Raw genomic sequence first — 22,444 nt, forward strand, 5'->3', positions numbered from 1 at the left:
TGGAACGCACCAAGCATTAATGGGCCATGCTCATTAGATCATCAAACAACGTGAATATTTTGCAATGGAAATATTTAAAATGAGTGTTTCAGTTTGGACGAGTCCAGCTATATAGTCCCTCCCTGTTTTAGACTGTTTTCTGGCATTTAGAGCCTAATGGACACAACCCCATGCTCTGGCTTGCATTATTCAGCTGGCTAGAGGTCATCAGGTCATTATAGGAATAGAGAGTGTGTTCTCAATAACTTACTTGGTTAAATAAAGAGGCAATAAGGTGGCTGATCAAAGTGTTCAGTTTATAACCCGCAACCACAATAGCAAGTGATACATGTTCCACGGGTAATTGTGGCTAGTTTGTGTTGTCAACTACATAGAGATGACATGAGAGATAGGAAAGAGAGAGAGAGAGAGAGAGAGAGAGAGCGATAGAGAGGGGAGATAGATAGGAGAGAGAGGGAGAAATAAAGAGAGATAGACGGAGAAGGGGAGAGAGAGAGCGATAGAGAGAGGGGAGATAGATAGGAGAGAGAGGGAGGGAGAATAAAGAGAGAGATAGACGGAGAAGGTGAGAGAGAGAAAGTTACAGAAGGACAGAAGGCTAAGTAATTCAATAGCACGGGCTCTGTATCTGGTGAGTATGTGGGTAATGACATCCCGGCCTGTGAAAGGGGAACATCACACATACACTCTCACATTTTAGTGCACATTAGCTGCAGGGAGACAGGGTCTACATCCCAAATGGCATCTTATTCCCTACATAGTGCCCTACTTTTGATCAGAGCCCTGGTCTAAAGTAGTGCGCTATATAGGGAATAGGGTGCCAGAGTCCTACTGACCCTGGTCTAAAGTAGTGCACTATATAGGGAATAGGGTGCCAGAGTCCTACTGACCCTGGTCGTTTACAGAGTCTGGGTGGGTTTTGGCTCAGCATTCAAATTGATAGCCGCTAGAAACATAGAAACAAGGATGTAGAAACATCCTTTGTGATGTTTCTACAACTCGATTGGAGTCCACCTGTGGTAAATTCAACTTGATAGCCACTAATAGGTTTCCAATTAGGAATTGTGGTCATGACCATCATAGCCTGAGGCTTCCGCTTCCACTGGACTCTCTCTCACTGGTCCAGGTTATGATCTGCAGACAGTAAAGCTTTTCATTTGCCTGAGGGCTTCCTTTCAACATTTTGCTGAATTACAGTCAGCGTGTAGTCTTAAAAAAGGTGCAGTGAAATGTGTTGTTTTACAGGGTCAGCCATAATAGTACAGCTCCCCTGGAGCAAATTAGGGTTAAGTGCCACATCGACAGATGTTTCACCTTTCAGTTACTGGCCCAGCACTCTAACCGCTAGGCTACCTGCCGCCTAGTGTTCATAAATACATGTAGGGGAGAAGGGGTAAGTTGAACCACCCTTGTTCCTAGGAAACTACAGTGCCTTCGGAAAGTATTCAGACCACCTTGACTTTTTCCACATTTTGTTACGTTACAGCCTTATTCTAAAATTGATTTAAAAATAAATACATCCTCAGCAATCTACACACAATACCCCATAATGACATCACAATACCCCATAATGACATCACAATACCCCATAATGGCAAAGTGAAAACAGGTTTTTAGAAATTTTTGCAAATGTATTAAAAATAACTAACTGAAATACCTTATTTACATAAGTATTCAGACCCTTTGCTATGAGACTCGAAATTGAGTTCAGGTGCATCCTGTTTCCATTGATCATCCTTGAGATGTTTCTACAACTTGATTGGAGTCCACTTGTGGTAAATTCAATTGATTGGACATGATTTGGAAAGGCACACACCTGTCTATATAAAGTTGACAGTGCATGTCAGAGCAAAAAACAAGCCACAAGGTCGAATGAATTGTCCGTAGAGTTCCGAGACAGGATTGTGTCGAGGCACAGATCTGGGGAAGGGTACCAAAAAATGTCTGCAGCATTGAAGGTCCCCAAGAACACAGTGGCCTCCATCATTCATAAATGGAAGAAGTTTGGAACCACCAAGACTCTTCCTAGAGATGGCCGCCCCTGCCAAACTGAGCAATCGGGGGAGAAGGGCCTTGGTCAGGGGGATGACCAAAAACCAGATGGTCACTCTGACAGAGCTCTAAAGTTACTCTGTGGAGATGGGAGAACCTTCCAGAAGGACAACCATCTCTGCTGCACTCCACCAATCAGGCTTTTATGGTAGAGTTGCCAGACAGAAGCCACTCCTCAGTAAAAGGCACATGCCAGCCCGTTCTGAGTTTTCCAAAAGGCACCTAGAGACTCTCAGACCATGAGAAAAAGATTCTCTGGTCTGATGAAACCAAGATTTAACTCTTTGGCCTGAATGCCAAGCGTCACATCTGGAGGAAACCTGGCACCATCCCTACGGTGAAGCATGGTGGTGGCAGCATCATGCTGTGATGTTTTTCAGTGGCAGGGACTGGGAGGCTAGTCAGGATCGAGGCAAAGGTGAGCGGAGCGATCCTTGATGAAAACCTGCTCCAGAGTGCTCAGGACCTCAGACTGGGGCGAAGGTTCACCTTCCAACAGGACAACAACCCTAAGCACACAGCCAAGACAATGCAGGAGTGGCTTTTGGACAAGTCTCTGAATGTCCTTGGGTGGCCCTGCCAGTTCCCGGACTTAAATGCGATTGAACAGCCCTGGAGAGACCTGAAAATAGCTGTGCAGCAACGCTCTCCATCCAACCTGACAGAGCTTGAGAGGATCTGCAGAGAAGAATGTGAGAAACTCTCCAAATACAGGTGTGCCAAGCTTGTAGCATCATACCCAAGAAGACTCAATCCTGTAATCGCTGCCAAAGGTGCTTCAACAAAGTACTGAATAATTGTCTGAATACTTATGTAAATGTCATATTACATTTTTATTTTTTATAAATTTTCCAAAAATTCCTAAAACTTGTTTTTGCTTTGTCATTATGGGGTATTGTGTGTCGATTGCTGAGGGGAGAAAAAAAACAATTTTATAAATTTTTGAATAATGCTGTAACATAACAGAATGGAAAAAGTCAAGGGGTCTGAATTCTTTCCGAAGACACTGTATACATATAAGTAACCACTCTGGCACCCCAATGGTGGAACAAGCTCCCTCACGACGCCAGGACAGCGGAGTCAGTCACCACCTTCCGGAGACACCTGAAACCCCACCTCTTTAAGGAATACCTAGGATAGGATAAAGTAATCCTTCTAACCCCCCCCCTTAAAAGATTTAGATGCACTATTGTAAAGTGGTTGTTCCACTGTATATCATAAGGTGAATGCACCAATTTGTAAGTCGCTCTGGATAAGAGCGTCTGCTAAATGACTTAAATGTAAATGTAATAATTAATAGTCTGACCAAGTATGAATTGACTGTCCCATAATTTCCTGGAGTCTCTGAAGGAAGTAACCACATGGAAAAAGTGGTAAACAAGATAAGCAAGTAAGTTCCACAAAACAGGTTTTTCACCAAGTCAAATACATTTATTGTGTTCAAATCAAATTGTATTTGTCACATACACGTATTTAGTAGATGTTATTGCAGGTGTAGCGAAATGCTTGTGTTTCTAGCTCCAACAGTGCAGTAATATCTAACAAGTTATATCTAACAATTTCACAACAATACACACTCATCTAAGGTAAAGGAATGGAATTAAGAATATATAAATATTTGGGCGAGCAATGTCGAATAGTATAGAATACAGTCTAAACATATGAGATGAGTAGTGCAAAATATTTAAACATTATTAAAGTGACTAGTGTTCCATTATTAAAGTGGCCAATGGTAGAGGTTTTCTTGTTTCTAGGAAACTGTACACATAATTAATATTTTGACCAAATATTTAGGAAGAAGTCATAATTGTATGGAGTTTGTGAAGTTAGAAACCACATGGAAAAGGTTCGAGAAGATAAAAAAAAAAGTTTTTCACCAGTCAAATGAATTGATTGTGATAGAGATTTCATATTGCTTGTATCGAAACCAAAGTAGATTGTTTTATACATTAGTTGGGGTCTCTATAAGCTTCAATATGAGGTCCTAAACCTAGCATGAAAGTGCATAATTATAGCTGTGTATCCTAATACAGCCAATATGTTTGCCTTGGGGTAAATTGATCCAATGGCCATGGAGTAAGCTGAGCCAATGGTTGAGCCAATGGCCATGGGGTAAATTGATCCTATGGCCATGGAGTAAGCTGAGCCAATGGTTGAGCCAATGGCCATGGGGTAAATTGATCCAATGGCCATGGAGTAAGCTGAGCCAATGGTTGAGCCAATGTCCATGGGGTAAATTGATCCAATGGCCATGGAGTAAGCTGAGCCAATGGTTGAGCCAATGGCCATGGGGTAAATTGATCCAATGGCCATGGAGTAAGCTGAGCCAATGGTTGAGCCAATGGCAAGTTGAGCAAATTGAAGCAAATGTTCTTGCTAGGTGTGATGCAAGTCAATATTGCTGGGATATGAGTTAACAACAGGGCCTGGCCTATGTTAAAAGTGTTTTTAAAAAAGTGTTTGTTAGGTGTTAAGCCTCTGTTAAAAGATGCTTAAACATTTATTTATTTTTTACTGAAAAAGCGATTGCGATTGTGTTGAATTGTGTCTGGGAAATAAAGACAGTCATGGTTTTAAAAACATAGTAGTAATATTTAATTCACTTCAGAAATTTGTAAGCAGCTTAACTGACCCTTTCCCACGACTCACCTTACCCCATAGCCAGGGTAAGTTGAGTCAGGAGATTACTTTTGTTTTGGACAAACTATGTTTTCATGAGTGTTTCCATTAATTCAGATTATTTCCAGGGATACACAACATCCTGAAATATATGTAGATATCTTTGTTAGAAAGAATACTATGTTTCCCTTGACGGAGTGTTGCTGAATGTAAACAATGGCTCAACTTACCCAACTCCCCCGTAGTATGTATTCATGCCTTTACCACTATGGTTGGCAATGGATTTCTGATCCCATAATGTATAGGATATTTGTCTCAAAGTCCCAATATTGAATGAATGTTATATTATCCTTCATCCAGTGATGTTGCCAACTCTTCCATCATTGTCATGCCATACATACACAGAACATTGTTTTGACTTTCCTGTCTCTAATTTCCACCCCTTATGTTTCTCTGTTACAGAGAGCTGTAAAGACATCCTGGCAGCTACTGGGAACTATGCCCAACCAGAAATCACCACTCTGACCTGAAGAAGTTGATTGGTCGATGAAGGAGAATTACGTGTAAACCAGGATGCAGCACTGAAGGACATGGGGTGGAGCTTCAGGTCTAGGTCCCTCCTTCCTCTAACTGAGATGAAGGTCCGGGTCCTTCCGGGAAGGTTCTGGAAGAAGAACTCTTGTCTTTCTGTCAAGTACACAGTACCCAAACTCTATTGTAGAATACGTATATCTGATGCTTTAGGGGGTATAGTTATGTATGTACACACATCTGTCTGTTTCCAAGCATTTAGCATGTATTGTATTGCATGATCTAGCACTATATAATGTACCATGAAAGAAAATAACATCAGTGAGCTTAATGTTAAGGGACACATCTAAAGTTGAGGAGTGTTTTGAATATCTGATGGAAATACTAAGAGTTTCAATCAAGCAACAATATTTCCAAATGGTGTTTTCAAAAAATTGCTACTATTTGTGAAGGATTCGAGTCCTGAGACCAGAAACAATATTTGATGTGTATGTAAAAAACGTCTGCTGTCTTTCATCAATGAAGCGTAATTGGTAAATATTGTATAACTAAAATACAATACAGAAATGTGGAGTTGCACTGTTGCATGGGGCGGCAGGTAGCCTAGTGGTTAGAGCGTTGGGCCAATAACCAAAAAGTTGCTAGAGTGAATCCCTGAGCTGTCAAGGCAAAAATCTGTCGTTCTGCCCCTGAACAAGGCAGTTAACCCACTGTTCCTATGCTGTCATTGAAAATAAGTATTTGTTCTTAACTGACTTGCCTAGTTAAATAAAGGTAAAATAAAATAAATCATAAATTAAAAAAGTGACTGTTAACAGACTAAAGTGGGATTGGAACTAGGAGTTGTTGTTCCCAGACGACTGACTCCCAAGTCCAGCTTTGTTTTGATTAAGTAAAAGTTAAAACAGGTTGGTCTCTGCCTGGTGTCATGCCAGTCAACAGACAGGCCGTAGTCAAGCAGTGGCATGTGACTATGAAATCTCATGCTATTTTCCTTTCACAAACAAAGTATCTTGCAAATCCTTATAGAAAGAATAAAAATAATGTATGAAAAAATTAAAAAATCATGTTTTTCTATTACAGTACAGTACGTAAACAGTTCTGTTTCAGGAAGAGGAGAGTCAACATGCAGACAGTAGTAGCATGTGACTATTAAAGCTCACACTACTGTTCACAAACACAGTGTCTTTAAGTCGTTGTACAAAAAAAAAGAGAAATACGAATGTAAAAAATGCATTGAGATGCAGTCAGACAGTAGCCAAGATTTAGCATGTGACTGAAGAAGCTCACACTACTTGTCTTTTCACAAACAAAAAGTGTCTTGCAAATAATATATAAATGCTATTGTATTTCTTTGACAATACATTTGCTGGTTGAAAAAGGGGACCAAAAAATGTGGGCGGCCATATTAGATTAAAAGAGATTATCTCAACGTCATCATTGCTAAATGCATCATCAACGTTGTTAGTAAATGCATTGTTAAGATCCACATCTGCACATGCTGTGACATCATCCGCCCGTTCCAGTCGTGCTTAATGTCAAAGTGATGGAGCTTAATGTTGCTATGGAGTAATGTGATGAGACTTAGATTTTGTTCCTAAAACGCCAATCTTGGTCCTTTAAGATCTTGGTTATTTTTAAGATCTTGGTTGTTTGATAATCATTGTACATGTATCTAACATGCTGACCACACCGGCAGCGTAACGTGTGCGAACGTTGCAAAATAAATGTACACATACATGTTATTCAGTCATTTCGTCCAAACTGCTCGCGCGCACAACGAGCGTCTGCTAGCCAGGCGCTAAAATAAAACTTTGGTTCTATTTTAGACGCTTGATACGCTGCAAGTCCCACCTCTTCCATCTCCTTATTGGTTTTTAGGAGCATATTGGGTGAACTGAGGTCCACACTCCAGTCCAGTTGGTTGTAGTAACGCACCTTAAAGTTGGTAGCCAACCACCATATAAAATCCACAGAAGAAGAATACTGAACTAGGAGAGATTACTAGAAACTAACTAGGTTTCCCCTTTTATCTGTGGATTTATTGTCAGAGTATAGAACACACTATTTTGTGTGACTCAAAATGGTTCGATATTCTACAAAGATCCAGCAACAACAAAAAAAGGACCTTGTGCATTTCAAGTAAAATAACAACCCAATGTTTATATCCCAGGACAAAATGAGCTAGCAACAGCAAGCTAGCTAGCTAAATGTCCATGAATGTTTCGTATATGTTTTGACCTGTCTCCAAATGAATATATTTGGTTCAGAGATCTTTTTGATATTTCAACCTGTGTGTCCTGATCGCGTCTGGTGTGGATAGACAAAATCGAAGGCACGCGCATGTCCGGTTTAGTCAACGTGCTCGGTTTAGTCGCCGTGCTCGGTTTAGTCGCCGTGCCCGGTTTAGTCGCCCGGTTTAGTCGCCGTTCCCGGTTTAGTCGCCGTGCCCGGTTTAGTCAGCGTGCCCGGTTTAGTCACCGTGCACGGTTTAGTCAGCGTGCCGGTTTAGTCAGCGTGTCCGGTTTAGTCGCCGTGCCCGGTTTAGTCAGCGTTCCCGGTTTAGTCGCCGTGCCCGGTTTAGTCGCCGTTCCCGGTTTAGTCGCCGTGCCCGGTTTAGTCGGCATGTAAGGTGGAAAAAGGTTGCTTCTCAAATGGTACCTTGTTGTGTTTTGAAAGTGGGATTTGGGACGCAGTCAAAGAGAGTGTGTTTTGAGAGTGGGATTTGGGACGCAGAAAAAGAGAGTGTGTTTTGAGAGTGGGATTTGGGACGCAGGAAAAGAGAGTGTGTTTTGAGAGTGGGATTTGGGACGCAGGCCAAAGAGAGTATGTTTTGAGAGTGGGATTTGGGACGCAAGCCAAAGAGAGTATGTTTTCTTTCACGTGGTGTCTTAATATATTTCTCTTGGTCGACCATAGTTGCCTTGTGTTTACTATTAAAGAAAGTAAAGTTTTATTGAAATGTATTTTAATTTATATCGCAACGCTATTTTGACTCCTCTGACACAAAAGTCTGTATATAGAAGCACAGTTGTATGTAGCACAGTATAAGCCTAGTGACTTTACCTTAATCCTGTAGAAAACCCCTCTCGAAAATTGATTATCTGCACATTTAGTAACAATATATTACATTATATGAAGATAATTTTATTTTGATAATTTAAATCTAGAATCCTTAGTTGCTACATCCATTTTTGGACTTATAAATGAATGATTCTTGAAGAATATAACTTGTAAATGCCTCGTGAGCTTAGTTCAACTGTCGTACCCCATCAGAACCCAATATATAAAGTTGTTATACTCCAATGTTTGTAAACAAAGTAAATGTAAACAAACACTGTATAGTCTCAAAACATGGTTCAAACTATAATGTTGATACATGGATGGTCAGTCCTTGTATCCATACCGTAGCTCTGTCTATTAATTTGAGAGTGGTTACATTTCTCCAGCCTCATCCCTCAACTGTTTACCAAAACACAGACGGGGTGACCCTTTGTTATTGTTTCAATTAAGGATTCCAGCTTTATCTATATCTACCTATACAGCCTCCTTTTCCACTTTTACTGTTGTGTTTTAGCAGGGGTGAACTGAATCATAGCTATATGAGTCTAAGCTTGTTTCTAGAATGATTACAATGAGAATTAGAATGATTACAATGAGAATTAGAATGATTACAATGAGAATTAGAATGATTATAATATTCTCCATAGAATTAGCATGATTCTAAGATTCTCATTGTAATTCTATGGGGTTCTGATCATGGGCTGGATGCTTTGTATGGACCTGTGTATCTGGTGCAGTTTGTAAAGTTGAACGGTCGATTTTGGGAATGAAACGCAGTGAAACTGTCAGATGTTGTGTGTCTTAAAGCATTGCAGTTGACATAATGTATCATGTAGGCATGTGAAAATAAAATCCATTTTCTCTATGACAAAAGAAAAACCAAGTGTGCCACTGTCTCTGCCTTTCCACAAGCTGATAGCTGTTATTGTTTCTGTCTCCGAGGCTGTATGTTTCCATCCATGGTGACGTCTTTGCCCCATGGCCTTTATTCTTCAACCATTTACTGCACAACGTGGAGCCAACTTGTCGTGCTTTGATTACTACTGTCTTCTGTTCTTAGTGGGATCAAAACTAGAATCAGTGGGATTGCTGTTGTGGTTGTGCAAAAAGAAAAAAAAACAGTGTTTTGTGCTCAAAAAACAGGAGTAGAGGGGCTTAGAATGTGCATGTGATTTTTATTGGGGTTATTAGCAGCTACCAGAGCACCAGACTAGAGTGTGTGTGTGTGTGTGTGTGTGTGTGTGTGTGTGTGTGTGTGTGTGTGTGTGTGTGTGTGTGTGTGTGTGTGTGTGTGTGTGTGTGTGTGTGTTACTGTGGTTATTAGCAGCTACCAGAGCACCAGACTAGAGTGTGTGTGTGTGTGTGTTATTGTGGTCTGTTGTAAAGTAGTGTAATGAAAGTCATAGACATGCCTCCTACTCCCCAGTGTTTGTGTGATCACTCGCTGAATGTGTAGATGGAACACAACACACAGCCGTCTCCACGGAGATCTGGAATGACAGGCTACTAATTACTGTTCAGTTGCTTCTCTGCTGCTGCTCCTCACACTTGGAAGCGCACACACACACACACACACACACACACACACACACACACACACACACACACATAATAAGAAAGTGTCTATAGAGACACAGAGGGTGGACTTAAATCAATGAGTCACAAATCAGGCTAGCTGTTTTCTTGATGAAAGCAGACATACTCCTTTAGTGAGCTAAAAATGGGTACAAATAGTAAATTCTGTTCAACATGTCAGATACTGACTGAAGTGTGTTACTCTATTATTTCCTGGTAGCACCTCTTAGTTGAATTAATGGAACAACTCACTGGAATGGAACACATATGGAATGGAACACCCAGTGAATGGCAATGTTCTTTCTCAGACCCTCACACACCCATTATATTGGTTGTCTCCCAAAAGGCACCCTATTCCCTATTTAGTGCACAACTTTTGACCAGAGCCCAAAGGCACTATAGGGAATAGGGAACCATTTGGACACACAAGTGACTCAAGATCTAGCACTGAGCTCACTCTGAGTTTACTCTCTATGGCGCCGACAGAGAGGGCTGCTGTGCTTCTAGCTCTTAGGAAACTTTGCAGTATTTTGTTTTTTCATGTATTATTTCTTACACTGTTAGCTCAGATTTTTTTAGATGTTATTATTTAAGGCCAGGAAGAACTATTGGATATCAGAGCGGCGGTAACTCACCAGCACTTCCAGCACTGCAACCAGGAATACGACTTTCCCAAAGCGGATCCTTTGTTCGCACCCCCAGGGCAATTTAACTGATTCCAGAAGTACCCATGCTAAGGACTATTCAATGCTGGTCTGACCAATTGGAATCCACGCTTCAAGATTTTTTGATCACGCGGATTAGGATATGTTCCGGGTAGCTTCCGAGAATAATATTTACGAATATACTGACATGGTGACTGAGTTTATCAGGAAGTCTATAGGAGATGTTGTACCCACTGTGACTATTAAAAACCTACCCTAACCAAAAACTGTGGATAAATGGCAGCATTCGCGCAAAACTGAAAGCGTGAACCACCGTATTTAACCATGGCAAGGTGACTAGGAATATGGCAGAATACAAACAGTGTAGTTATTCCCTCCGCAAGGCAATCAAACAGGCAAAGTGTCAGTATAGAGACAAAGTGGAGTCGCAATTCACCGGCTCAGATACGAGACATATGTTGCAGGGTCTACAGACAATCACAGACTACAAAAAGAAAACGTCTCGACACCAACGTCTTGCTTACAGACAAGCTAATCACCTTCTTCGCACGCTTTGAGGATAACACAGTGTCACCAACACGGCCCACTACCAAGGACTGTGGGCTCTCCTTCTCCGTGGCCGACGTAAGACATTTAAGCGTGTTAACCCTCGCAAGGATGCCAGCTCAGACGAGCTAGCATTGGTATCTACGTCGGCACCAATGATGTTAGGATAAAACAGTTAGGGGGAGTGATGAGTTCTACAGCAGTCTCGGACAACTCAATCACTGGTTGAAAACTGTTTTCTGACGCACCCAAAATAAGGAATTTGTAGATAACTGGCCTTCTTTCTGGGACTCTCCCACAAACAGGACTAAGCCTGGCCTGCTGAGGAGTGACGGACTCCATCCAAGCTGGAGGGGTGCTCTCATCTTATCAATCAACATAGACATGGCTCTAACTCCTCTAGCTCCACAATGAAATAGGGTGCAGGCCAGGCAGCAGGCTGTTAGCCAGCCTGCCAGCTTAGTGGAGTCTGCCACTAGCACAGTCAGTGTAGTCATTTCAGCTTTCCCCATTGAGACCGTGTCTGTGCTTCGATCTAGATCGGGCAAAACTAAACATGGCAGTGTTCGCCTTAGCAATCTCACTGGAATAAAGACCTCCTCCATTCATGTCAATATTGAAAGAGATTGTGACAATATCTCACATCTCAAAATCGGGCTACTTAATGTTAGAGCCCTCACTTCCAAGGCAGTCATAGTTAATGACCTAATCACTGATCATAACCTTGATGTGATTGGTCTGAATGAAACATGGTTCAAGACTGATTATTTTTCAACCATTTTACATGGTGTGTGTGTGTGTGTGTGTGTGTGTGTGTGTGTGTGTGTGTGTGTGTGTGTGTGTGTGTGTGTGTGTGTGTGTGTGTGTGTGTGTGTGTGTGTGTGTGTGTGTGTGTGTGTGTGTGTGTGTGTGTGTGTGTGTGTGTGTGTGGTTTAAATGAGGCCTCTCCTCCTTGTTACACTAGTGGCCATATACACCGCACATCCCGCAAAGGCGGAGGTGTTGCGAACATCTCAAGAATATTTCAAGGGCTGTTTTTTTCCCATATTCGTAACATTTAAAAAATCAGATTTTTTCTCCCCCAAAAAATGATGCAGAAAAGTTCATCAATACTTTTGTCACTTCTAGATTAGACTACTGCAATTCTCTACTTTCTGGTTACCCGGATAAAGCACTAAATAAACTTCAGTTAGTGCTAAACACTCCTGCTAGAATCTTGACTAGAACCAAAAAAATCGGATAATATTACTCCAGTGCTAGCCTCTCTACACTGGCTTCCTGTTAAGGCTGGGGCTGATTTCAAGGTTTTACTGCTACCCTACAAAGCATTACATGGACTTGCTCCTACCTATCTCTCTGATTTGGTCCTGCCGTACATACATACATGTACGCTATGGTCACAAGATGCAGGTCTCCTTATTGTCCCTAGAATTTCTAAGCAAACAGTTGGAGGCAGGGCTTTCTCTTATAGAGCTCAGTTTTTATGGAATGGTCTGCCTATCCATGTGAGAGACGCACACTCGGTCTCGACCTTTAAGTCTTTACTGAAGACTTATATCTTCATTAGGTCCTATGATTGAATGTAGTCTGGCCCCGGGGTGCGAAGGTGAACGACAAGGCACTGGAGTGATGAACCACCCTTACTTTCTGGTCGGCTCCCCTCTCTCCGCTGGGATTCTCTGCCTCTGACCCTATTATGAGGGCTGAGTCACTGGCTTACTCGTGCTCTTCTGTCCCTAGGAGGGGTACGTCATGTTGTGCCAGGCTTTTTTTTTGTTACTCTGTCCTATAGTCTTGTCTGGTGTCCTGTGTGAACTAAAGATTCCCCCCTTTAATTCTCTCTCCCAAACATAACACTTTATATTCAGGACATCAAGTATGATAGTGAGTTTAAGGGTACAAGAATGGATATATCTGTCTGTGTTGGCAGAATCACTACTGACTGTATCCCATCGAGCCAAGGCTGCCCTTTGTCACAGTTCCAAGACCAGTCAGAAACGCCCGGATAACCCGACGCCAATGATCCCGGTTGATTTTAAAACTGAACTTGGATCCACGTTAAGTAGCAATGATATCCTTCGTCACCGTCTTCTTACGACAGGAGACAGATTGTAGAGCTGGCGGCGAGAAGTTTGAATTGAGATGGAATGCATAAATCAGACTTATATTTAAGGAAAACGAATCGACATACAATCCCGAAATCAACTATAACTGTCAATAGTAAAACAAAGCTTAAAGCGATGTTTGAGTGAACCCTGAATACAGGAAATGACTGGTGAAATCACTTCTGAACATTGTAGACTCCTCAGTTTGTGTCAGTCAAGATCAAACGCAGCCTCTACGGGATCGGTATCCCTAAACTGGGACAGTTAAAGTGACTAGAATGACATTGTAAACAATAGCCAACTCCGGGAAATAGACATGTCTTACAAGGGCAGAAAGCTTAAATTCTTGTTAATCTAACTCAAGTGTCCAATTTACAGTAACTATTAGAGCAAAAAAACACGCTATTGTTTGAGGATAGTGCACAACAACAAAACACTTTTATCACAGCAACTGGTTTGATACATTCACCTTTGTAGGTAAATAATGTACTTACATTCAGTAATCTTGCTCTGATTTGTCATTCTGAGGGTCCCAGAGATAAAATGTAGCATAGTTTTGACGTGTGAAGGTTAGTGTATTTTCTGTAGGGAAGCTAATGATCCATCATGTATGACATTCCTGGATGTGTGTAAACTTACATTTTTTATTCCCATAGCATTTTAGTATGTTCTCTATAGTTATGTACTTGGAAATGTATAAATTGACCAATTTAGCACATTTGGACAAAATATTGTGTAGTGCAGTAATTATTCACTGGATCAATCTGAAACGTTGCATGCACACTGCTGCCATCTTGTGGACAACATCTAAATTACACCTATCTAAATTTATTTTTTTGTATATATTGTTTTTACCTTTATTTAACCAGGTAAGCTAGTTGAGAACAAGTTCTCATTTACAACTGCAACCTGGCCAAGATAAAGCAAAGAAGTGTGACAGAAACAACAACACAGAGTTACATGGAATAAACAAGCATACAGTCAATAACAAAATAGAAAAAAAGAAAGTCTATATACAGTGTGTGCAAATGGCATGAGGATGTATGGCAATAAATTGGCCATAGTAGCAAAGTAATTACAATTTAGCAGATTAACACTGGAGTGATCGATGAGCAGATGATGATGAGCAGATGATGATGAGCAGATGATGGTGTGTAAGTAGTGATACTGGTGTGCAAAAGAGCAGCAAAGTAAATAAAAACAATATGGGGATGAGGTAGGTAGATTGGGTGGGCTATTTACAGATGGACTATGTACAGCTGCAGCGATCAGTTAGCTGCTCAGATAGCTGATGTTTAAAGTTAGTGAGGGAAATGTAAGTCTCCAGCTTCAGCGATTTTTACAATTCGTTCCAGTCACTGGCAGCAGAGAACTGGAAGGAAAGGCGGCCAACGGAGGTGTTGGCTTTGGGGATGACCAGTGAGATATACCTGCTGTAGCGCGTGTTACGGGTGGGTGTTGTTATCGTGACCAGTGAGCTGAGATAAGGCGGAGCTTTACCTAGCATAGACTTGTAGATGACCTGGAGCCAGTGGGTCTGGCGACGAATATGTAGCGAGGGCCAGCCGACTAGAGCATACAGGTCGCAGTGGTGGGTGGTATAAGTCGCTTTGGTAACAAAACGGAAGCCACTGTGATAGACTGCATCCAATTTGCTGAGTAGAGTATTGGAAGCTATTTTGTAGATGACATCGCCGAAGTCAAGGATCGGTAGGATAGTCAGTTTTACTAGGGTAAGTTTGGTGGCGTGAGTGAAGGATTCTTTGTTGCGAAATAGAAAGCCGATTCTAGATTTAATTTTGGATTGGAGATGTTTGATATGAGTCTGGAAGGAGAGTTTACAGTCTAGCCAGACACCTAGGTATTTGTATTCTCGGTCAGTCAATGTATGGCCTTTCTCTTGCAATTCAAAGATGATGTAACGAAAAAATAAATAGAAAACAATTTTTTTTGTTTGTATTATCTTTTACTAGATCTAATGTGTTATATTCTCCTACATTAATTTCACATTTACACAAACTTCAAAGTGTTTCCTTTCAAATGGTGTCAAGAATATGCATATCCTTGCTTCAGGTCCTGAGCGACGGGTAGTTAGATTTGGGTATGTCATTTTAGGTGAAAATTGAAAAAAAGGGTTCGATCCTTAAGATGTTTTTAAAGTTTCAAATTCTTTAAAAACCTCTTAGGGATCGTACCCTTTAAAAAAAAAAATCATCTAAAATGACATACCCAAATCTAACTGCTCGTAGCAGGTGAACCCAGGCCTGTACACGTGTATCCACCTCAAGATGTAGCAGGCATCATCACCACCACCAGCCGTAGGCCAGAAAACACATCCCAGATAGACAGGCAGGAGGTTAACAGATGCTCTTCTTGGCAGTTATGGCTAAAGGAAATGCTTCCAGCTCAGATAAGGTTGAGATAACATTAGTCAATCTGTATCCCAAATGGCACCCTATTCCCAATATTGTGCACTGTTTTAGACCAGAAACCCCCATAGTACTCTGCCTGTCATTCCTTATTAGGCTCTTTCATTTCATTCAATGTTTTTCCTCCATTTGTTGTTGTCGTATTTTTACCCCCTTCCCAAATATGGTTGTCATGGCGATATCGAACACAGTTTCCATGGAGAAGTGCTCATCCGTTCAGCACGCAGCCTCAGCACCAGCCGGGTCACGGGAGTGGCCAGATGGTTTAACCCCTGGAAGAACACAGACATCTTCATATCCTGGGGGGAGGCTGTGTGTGTGCTTGTGAATGATACGTGTGTGTGTTTGTGTATTGAACAGCATCCTTTGACCTGCGCTTCACTTTTGTCACCCCCCCCTGAGCTAATGCCTAGCCTTTAGCTCATCCGACTAACACAGTCGTGTAGTATGCGGTCAGAAGGCCCTGGTTTGAGCCCAGAGAATCATGGTTTGAATTTTGTTCTGTAATCATTTCCATTGCTAAAGTACTGCACTCTACAGCTAGGGTTGTAAACACAGATAGCTGAAATAGTAACAGGAAAGAGCCATACAGCTACAGATATTACAACGAGTCTAAAAGCCCAGAAAGGCATGAGAGAGAGAGAGAGAGAGACACAAAGTGGTTTAGATTCCTTTGTAGTACACAACACTCAAATTTTTTTTCTCTCTCTCTCTTTGCCTCTCTCTCTCGCTGCCTTTCTCTCTTTGTCTCTCTCTCTCTGTCTGCCTCTCTCTCTGCCTCTCTCTCTGTCTCCCTCTCTCTCTCTCTCTGCCTCTCTCTCTGTTTCTCTCTCTCTCTCTGCCCCTCTCTCTCTCTGCCTCTTTCTCGCTCTCCCTCCATCTCTTCTTCTCTCTCTGCCTCTCTGTGTCCAGCTGCTATGAGGCACTCTCTCTCCCTCTATCTCTCTTCCTCTCTCTCCCTTTCTGTGTCCAGGTGCTATAAGGCACTCTCTCTCCCTCCATCTCTCTTCCTCTCTCTCCCTCTCTGTCCTGCTGTTAGGAGGCTCTCTGATAGACAGACAATCCATCCACTCCTTGTGTCAACGCTGTCAAACCATGGGGAATGCCAAATGGCACCCTATTCCCTACATAGTGCACTACTGTATACCAGATAGAGCCCCAGTAATGGGAATACGGTGCCATTTGAGATGCAAACCCATGTTTGACCATTAATTCTCTACGTTGTTGGTTTCTGGTTTCATTCGAAGTGGATAAAACGGAGCGCAGTAAGTAAGATGGAGAGCTCAATTTAAGTGTTGAATAGTATTCAGTAGAAACATGAGTGGAGGTGGTTTGTTTTTCCGGGTTTTTTTTGTTTGTTGTAGAAGTGTGAACTACTTAGAATCAAGGAATTTCATTGTATCCCCATCCTTTTAATCATCCGTTCAGCACGCAGCCTCAGCACCAGCCAGGTCACAGGAGTGACCAGATGGGGTTTGGGGGGTGTATGTGTGTGCTTGTGAATGGGTATGTGTGATTTAGCAACCTGTTTGAGCTAATATATGTTTTGTGTCATATCAACCACCTGCATGATTCTCCATCTGATGCAAGGAAATGTAATTCAATGAAAAGTAAACGTTCAAAGCCGCTACAAACACTTCAGATCTTGTACTATTGCGGTCAGAACACCCTGGTTCGAGCCCAGTCGGTCACATCAGCACCAGAGAATCATGGTTTGAATTTAAATTTAAATTTGTTCTGTAGTAATTTCCATTGCTAAAGAAGTAATTTCCATTGCCTCCTCACCTCCACGCTACCATGTCTAAAAAAGAATAAACAGGTTTAATTGGCTCTGACTCAGGCCCTGGCTTAATCAGTATTCTGGTCCTCTTCTCTCCACACCACTCCTGTTCCATTCCACCAATCCCTCGCCTCTTATACATCACATGACAACCGAATGGAAGGAAGGAACAACAACAGACAGAGCCACACGGCCACCTGTGGTTACCATGGTGACACTGCTATAGGGCGTTGTTTTTCCTCTCCTCTCCCCTTCTTCAACACAGTCATCGAGCATCAAGCATCATCCCCCTATTTGGAGAGCCTACAGCCATTAGCCCTTGATGTGGAGAACTGTGGCCATCTAGCCTCATCACTGGCAGTCATCAGTCAGTCATTGTCAAGCCTTCAATGTCTACTTTAGAGTCGTAGGTCATTTGGTGATATCTGTAAGCTGAACACCTGTTGAGTCTGTATCTGTTCTAAGCCTCTAAAGACAAGCCAGAGGCTCAAGAGTCAATCAATATGGCTGGCTGCTTGTAGAGAGAGAGAGAGAGAGAGAGAGAGAGAGAGAGAGAGAGAGAAATAGATTTAGGTTTTTAACCTTTCGATTTGTCCATCTTGTCGTCACTGAGGAGCGGGTAGAAGTAGCTTACATGCAATCAACATGTGTCTCGAAATATATAACAATCACACAAGAATTGTTCAAGTGCAGTACATGAATCTTGAAGTGATGTAGCTTTCATGTCTGCAGACTAATGCACATTTCAGTAAATTAGATTTGAGATAAAACAAAACAGGTCATCATTGTATTAAAATACTTTTTGGTATGGTATGTCCGCCCAGGTCTGCTTGTCTGGGTGTCCTCTGAGAATAGGCTGAGGAACGACATGCAATGACAGTACAAAGAAATGACTCAATACTGTGAGACATATCAATCCATGAAGAGCAGAAGGATAACTATTTATTGGTCAACACACCTAAAAGGAAAAACTACCAATCTAGTTTTATCTGTTGTTCAACAGGAGAGCACTCAGTGGTGTGTGCGTGTGTATATTGTACTTAACAGGTAAGTTGACTGAGAATACATTCTCAGCAACAACCTGGGGAATAGTTACGGGGGAGAGGAGATGAATGAGCCAATCGTAAGCTGGGGATGATTAGGTGACCATATTGGGAATTTAGCCAATACACCCCTACTCTTACAATAAGTGCCATGGGATCTTAAGTGACCACAGAGAGTCAGGACACACGTTTAACATCCCTCTACACAGGGCAATGTCCCCAATCACTGCCCTGGGGCATTGGAATCTTTTTTTAGACCAGAGGAAAGAGTGCTTCCTACTGACCCTCCAACACCACTTCCAGCAGCATCTGGTCTCTCATCTAGTGACTGACCAGGACCAACCCTGCTTAGCTTCAGAACCAAGCCAGCAGTGGGATGCAGGGTGGTATCCTGCTGGTATTGTGTGTGTTTATTGTGTGTATTGTGTGTGTGTGTGTGTGTGTGTGTGTGTGTGTGTATTGTATGTATTGTGTGTAGTGTGTGTGTTTATTGTGTGTGTTGTGTGTGTGTGTATTGTGTGTATTGTGTGTATTGTGTGTAGTGTCTGTGTTTATTGTGTGTGTTGTGTGTAGTGTGTGTGTTTATTGTGTGCATTGTGTGTATTGTGTGTGTTTTGTGTATGTGTGTGTGTATTGTGTGTTGTGTATTGTCGGTGCATTGTGTATGTGTATTGTGTGGGTGTATTGCGTTTATTGTGCGTGCGTATTGGGTGTGTGTATTGGGTGTATTGCGTGTGTGTGTAGTGTGTGTATTGTGTGTGTAATGTGTGGGTGTGTATTGTGTGTATTGTGTGTGTGTATTGTGTATTGTTTGCATTGTGTGTGTGTTTTGTGTGTATTGTGTGTGTGTGTATTGTGTAGTGTGTGTATTGTGTATTGTGTGTATTGTGTGTGTATTATGTTTATTGTGTATTGTGTAGTGTGTGTAGTGTGTGTATTGTGTGTAGTGTGTGTATTGTGTAGTGTGTATAGTGTGTGCATTGTGTTTATTGTGTATTGTGTGTAGTCTGTGTAGTGTGTGTATTGTGTATTGTGTATAGTGTGTGTAGTGTGTGTAGTGTGTGTATTGTGTATTGTGTATAGTGTGTGTATTGTGTGTATTGTGTGTATTGTGTTTATTGTGTGTTGTGTGTATTGTGTATTGTGTATAGTGTGTGTAGTGTGTGTATTGTGTGTATTGTGTATAGTGTGTGTATTGTGTGTATTGTGTATAGTGTGTGTAGTGTGTGTATTGTGTGTGTGATCTGTAAACAGGAGAGCACCAGTCCCAGTAGAGACGATAATGGACATCACTCCTTGCTCTGCCCCTCCTGTGACTTCTCTATGCACTCTGTGGTGTTTGGGGAAAACAGGGATGGAGAGAGAGAGGGGGAGTTGGGACAGGGAAAGATAGAGGCTATTGCGTGAATGAGAGAGAGAGAGAGAGAGAGAGAGAGAGAGAGAGAGAGAGAGAGAGAGAGAGAGAGAGAGAGAGACCCAGAAAACCTGGGCCTACGCCTTCACTGTGGTGAACCCTTAAACAATACAGAAATACACTATGGAAAAAGAAGGAACAGCACATCAGAAATCAGCTCAATGTAATTGAAGAATCCATAGAATCTAACCACTTTTAGGAAAATTGGAAAACTCTAAAGAAACAACAACACGAAGAGTTATCTATCCAAAACGGAGATGTATGGGTGAACCACTTCTCCAATCTTTTTTGCTCTATAACAAAGAACAAACAGAAAACAACATACAAGATCAAAAACAAATCTTAGAATGAAATATTAAAGACTACCAGAACACACGGGATTCTCCAATTACGTTGAATGAACTACAGAACAAAATACAAACCCTCCAACCCAAAATGGCCTGTGAGGTTGATGTTATCCTAAATGAAATGATAAAATATATAAACCACAAATTCCAATTGGCTATACTTAAACTCATCATCAGCTGCAGCTTAAGCCCCACCCTCTTTAAAATATATATACACTGCTCAAAAAAATAAAGGGAACACTTAAACAACACAATGTAACTCCAAGTCAATCACACTTCTGTGAAATCAAACTGTCCACTTAGGAAGCAACACTAATTGACAATAAATTTCACATGCTGTTGTGCAAATGGAATAGACAACAGGTGGAAATTATAGGCAATTAGCAAGACATCCCCAATAAAGGAGTGGTTCTGCAGGTGGTGACCACAGACCACTTCTCAGTTCCTATGCTTCCTGGCTGATGTTTTGGTCACTTTTGAATGCTGGCGGTGCTTTCACTCTAGTGGTAGCATGAGACGGAGTCTACAACCCACACAAGTGGCTCATGTAGTGCAGCTCATCCAGGATGGCACATCAATGCGAGCTGTGGCAAGAAGGTTTGCTGTCTGTCAGTGTAGTGTCCAGAGCATGGAGGCGCTACCAGGAGACAGGCCAGTACATCAGGAGACGTGGAGGAGGCCGTAGGAGGGCAACAACCCAGCAGCAGGACCGCTACCTCCGCCTTTGTGCAAGGAGGAGCAGGAGGAGCACTGCCAGAGCCCTGCAAAATGACCTCCAGCAGGCCACAAATGTGCATGTGTCTGCTCAAACGGTCAGAAACAGACTCCATGAGGGTGGTATGAGGGCTCGACGTCCACAGGTGGGGGTTGTGCTTACAGCCCAACATCGTGCAGGACGTTTGGCATTTGCCAGAGAACACCAAGATTGGCAAATTCGCCACTGGCGCCCTGTGCTCTTCACAGATGAAAGCAGGTTCACACTGAGCATGTGACAGACGTGACAGAGTCTGGAGACGCCGTGGAGAACGTTCTGCTGCCTGCAACATCCTCCAGCATGACCGGTTTGGCGGTGGGTCAGTCATGGTTTGGGGTGGCATTTCTTTGGGGGGCCGCACAGCCCTCCATGTGCTCGCCAGAGGTAGCCTGACTGCCATTAGGTACCAAGATGAGATCCTCAGACCCCTTGTGAGACCATATGCTGGTGCGGTTGGCCCTGGGTCCCTCCTAATGCAAGACAATGCTAGACCTCATGTGGCTGGAGTGTGTCAGCAGTTCCTGCAAGAGGAAGGCATTGATGCTATGGACTGGCCCGCCCATTCCCCAGACCTGAATCCAATTGAGCACATTTGGGACATCATGTCTCGCTCCATCCACCAACGCCACGTTGCACCACAGACTGTCCAGGAGTTGGCGGATGCTTTAGTCCAGGTCTGGGAGGAGATCCCTCAGGAGACCATCCGCCACCTCATCAGGAGCATGCCCAGGCATTGTAGAGAGGTCATACAGGCACATGGAGGCCACACACACTACTGAGCCTCATTTTGACTTGTTTTAAGGACATTACATCAAAGTTGGATCAGCCTGTAGTGTGGTTTTCCACTTTAATTTTGAGTGTGACTCCAAATCCAGACCTCCATGGGTTGATAAATTGGATTTCCATTGATTATTTTTGTGCGATTTTGTTGTCAGCACATTCAACTATGTAAAGAAATAAGTATTTAATAAGATTATTTCTTTCATTCAGATCTAGGATGTGTTGTTTAAGTGTTCCCTTTATTTTTTTGAGCAGTATATATATATCTATATCCACGGTAAAATGAGTCCTATATCGACATAACCTGAAAGGCTGCTCAGCAAGGAAGAAGCCACTGCTCAAAAACCATCACAAAAAAGCTAGACTACAGTTTGCAACTGCACATGGCGACAAAGATCGTACTTTTTGGGAGAAATGTCCTCTGGTCTGATGAAACAAAGATAGAACTGTTTGGCCATAATGACCATCGTTATGTTTGGAGGACAAAGGGGGAGGCTTGAAAGCCGAAGAACACCATCCCAACCATGAAGCACGGGGTGGCAGCATCATGGTGTGGGGGTGCTTTGCTGCAGGAGGTACTGGTGCACTTCACAAAATAGATGGCATCATGAGGGAGGAAAATGATGTGGATATATTGAAGCAACATCAAGACATCATTCAGGAAGTTAAAGCTTGGTCGCAAATGGGTCTTCCAAATGGACAATGACCCCAAGCCTACTTCCAAAGTTGTGGCAAAATGGC

General features: G+C 42.3%; 1 protein-coding gene across 1 annotated transcript in view; it reads left to right on the forward strand.

Moving 5' to 3' along the window:
- LOC106566387 (potassium voltage-gated channel, Shaw-related subfamily, member 4) overlaps positions 1–7,357 on the forward strand; it is a 68,560-nt gene extending 61,203 nt beyond the window's left edge. Inside the window, exon 5 of the mRNA XM_014134361.2 lies at positions 5,134–7,357. Coding sequence (XP_013989836.1) covers positions 5,134–5,201 — 68 coding nt within the window. The 3' untranslated portion in view covers positions 5,202–7,357. The remainder of the gene's footprint in view (positions 1–5,133) is intronic.
- Positions 7,358–22,444: the final 15,087 nt, after the last annotated feature.

The sequence above is a fragment of the Salmo salar genome, chromosome ssa13 (assembly GCF_905237065.1).
Source record: "Salmo salar chromosome ssa13, Ssal_v3.1, whole genome shotgun sequence".
NCBI lineage: Eukaryota > Metazoa > Chordata > Actinopteri > Salmoniformes > Salmonidae > Salmo > Salmo salar.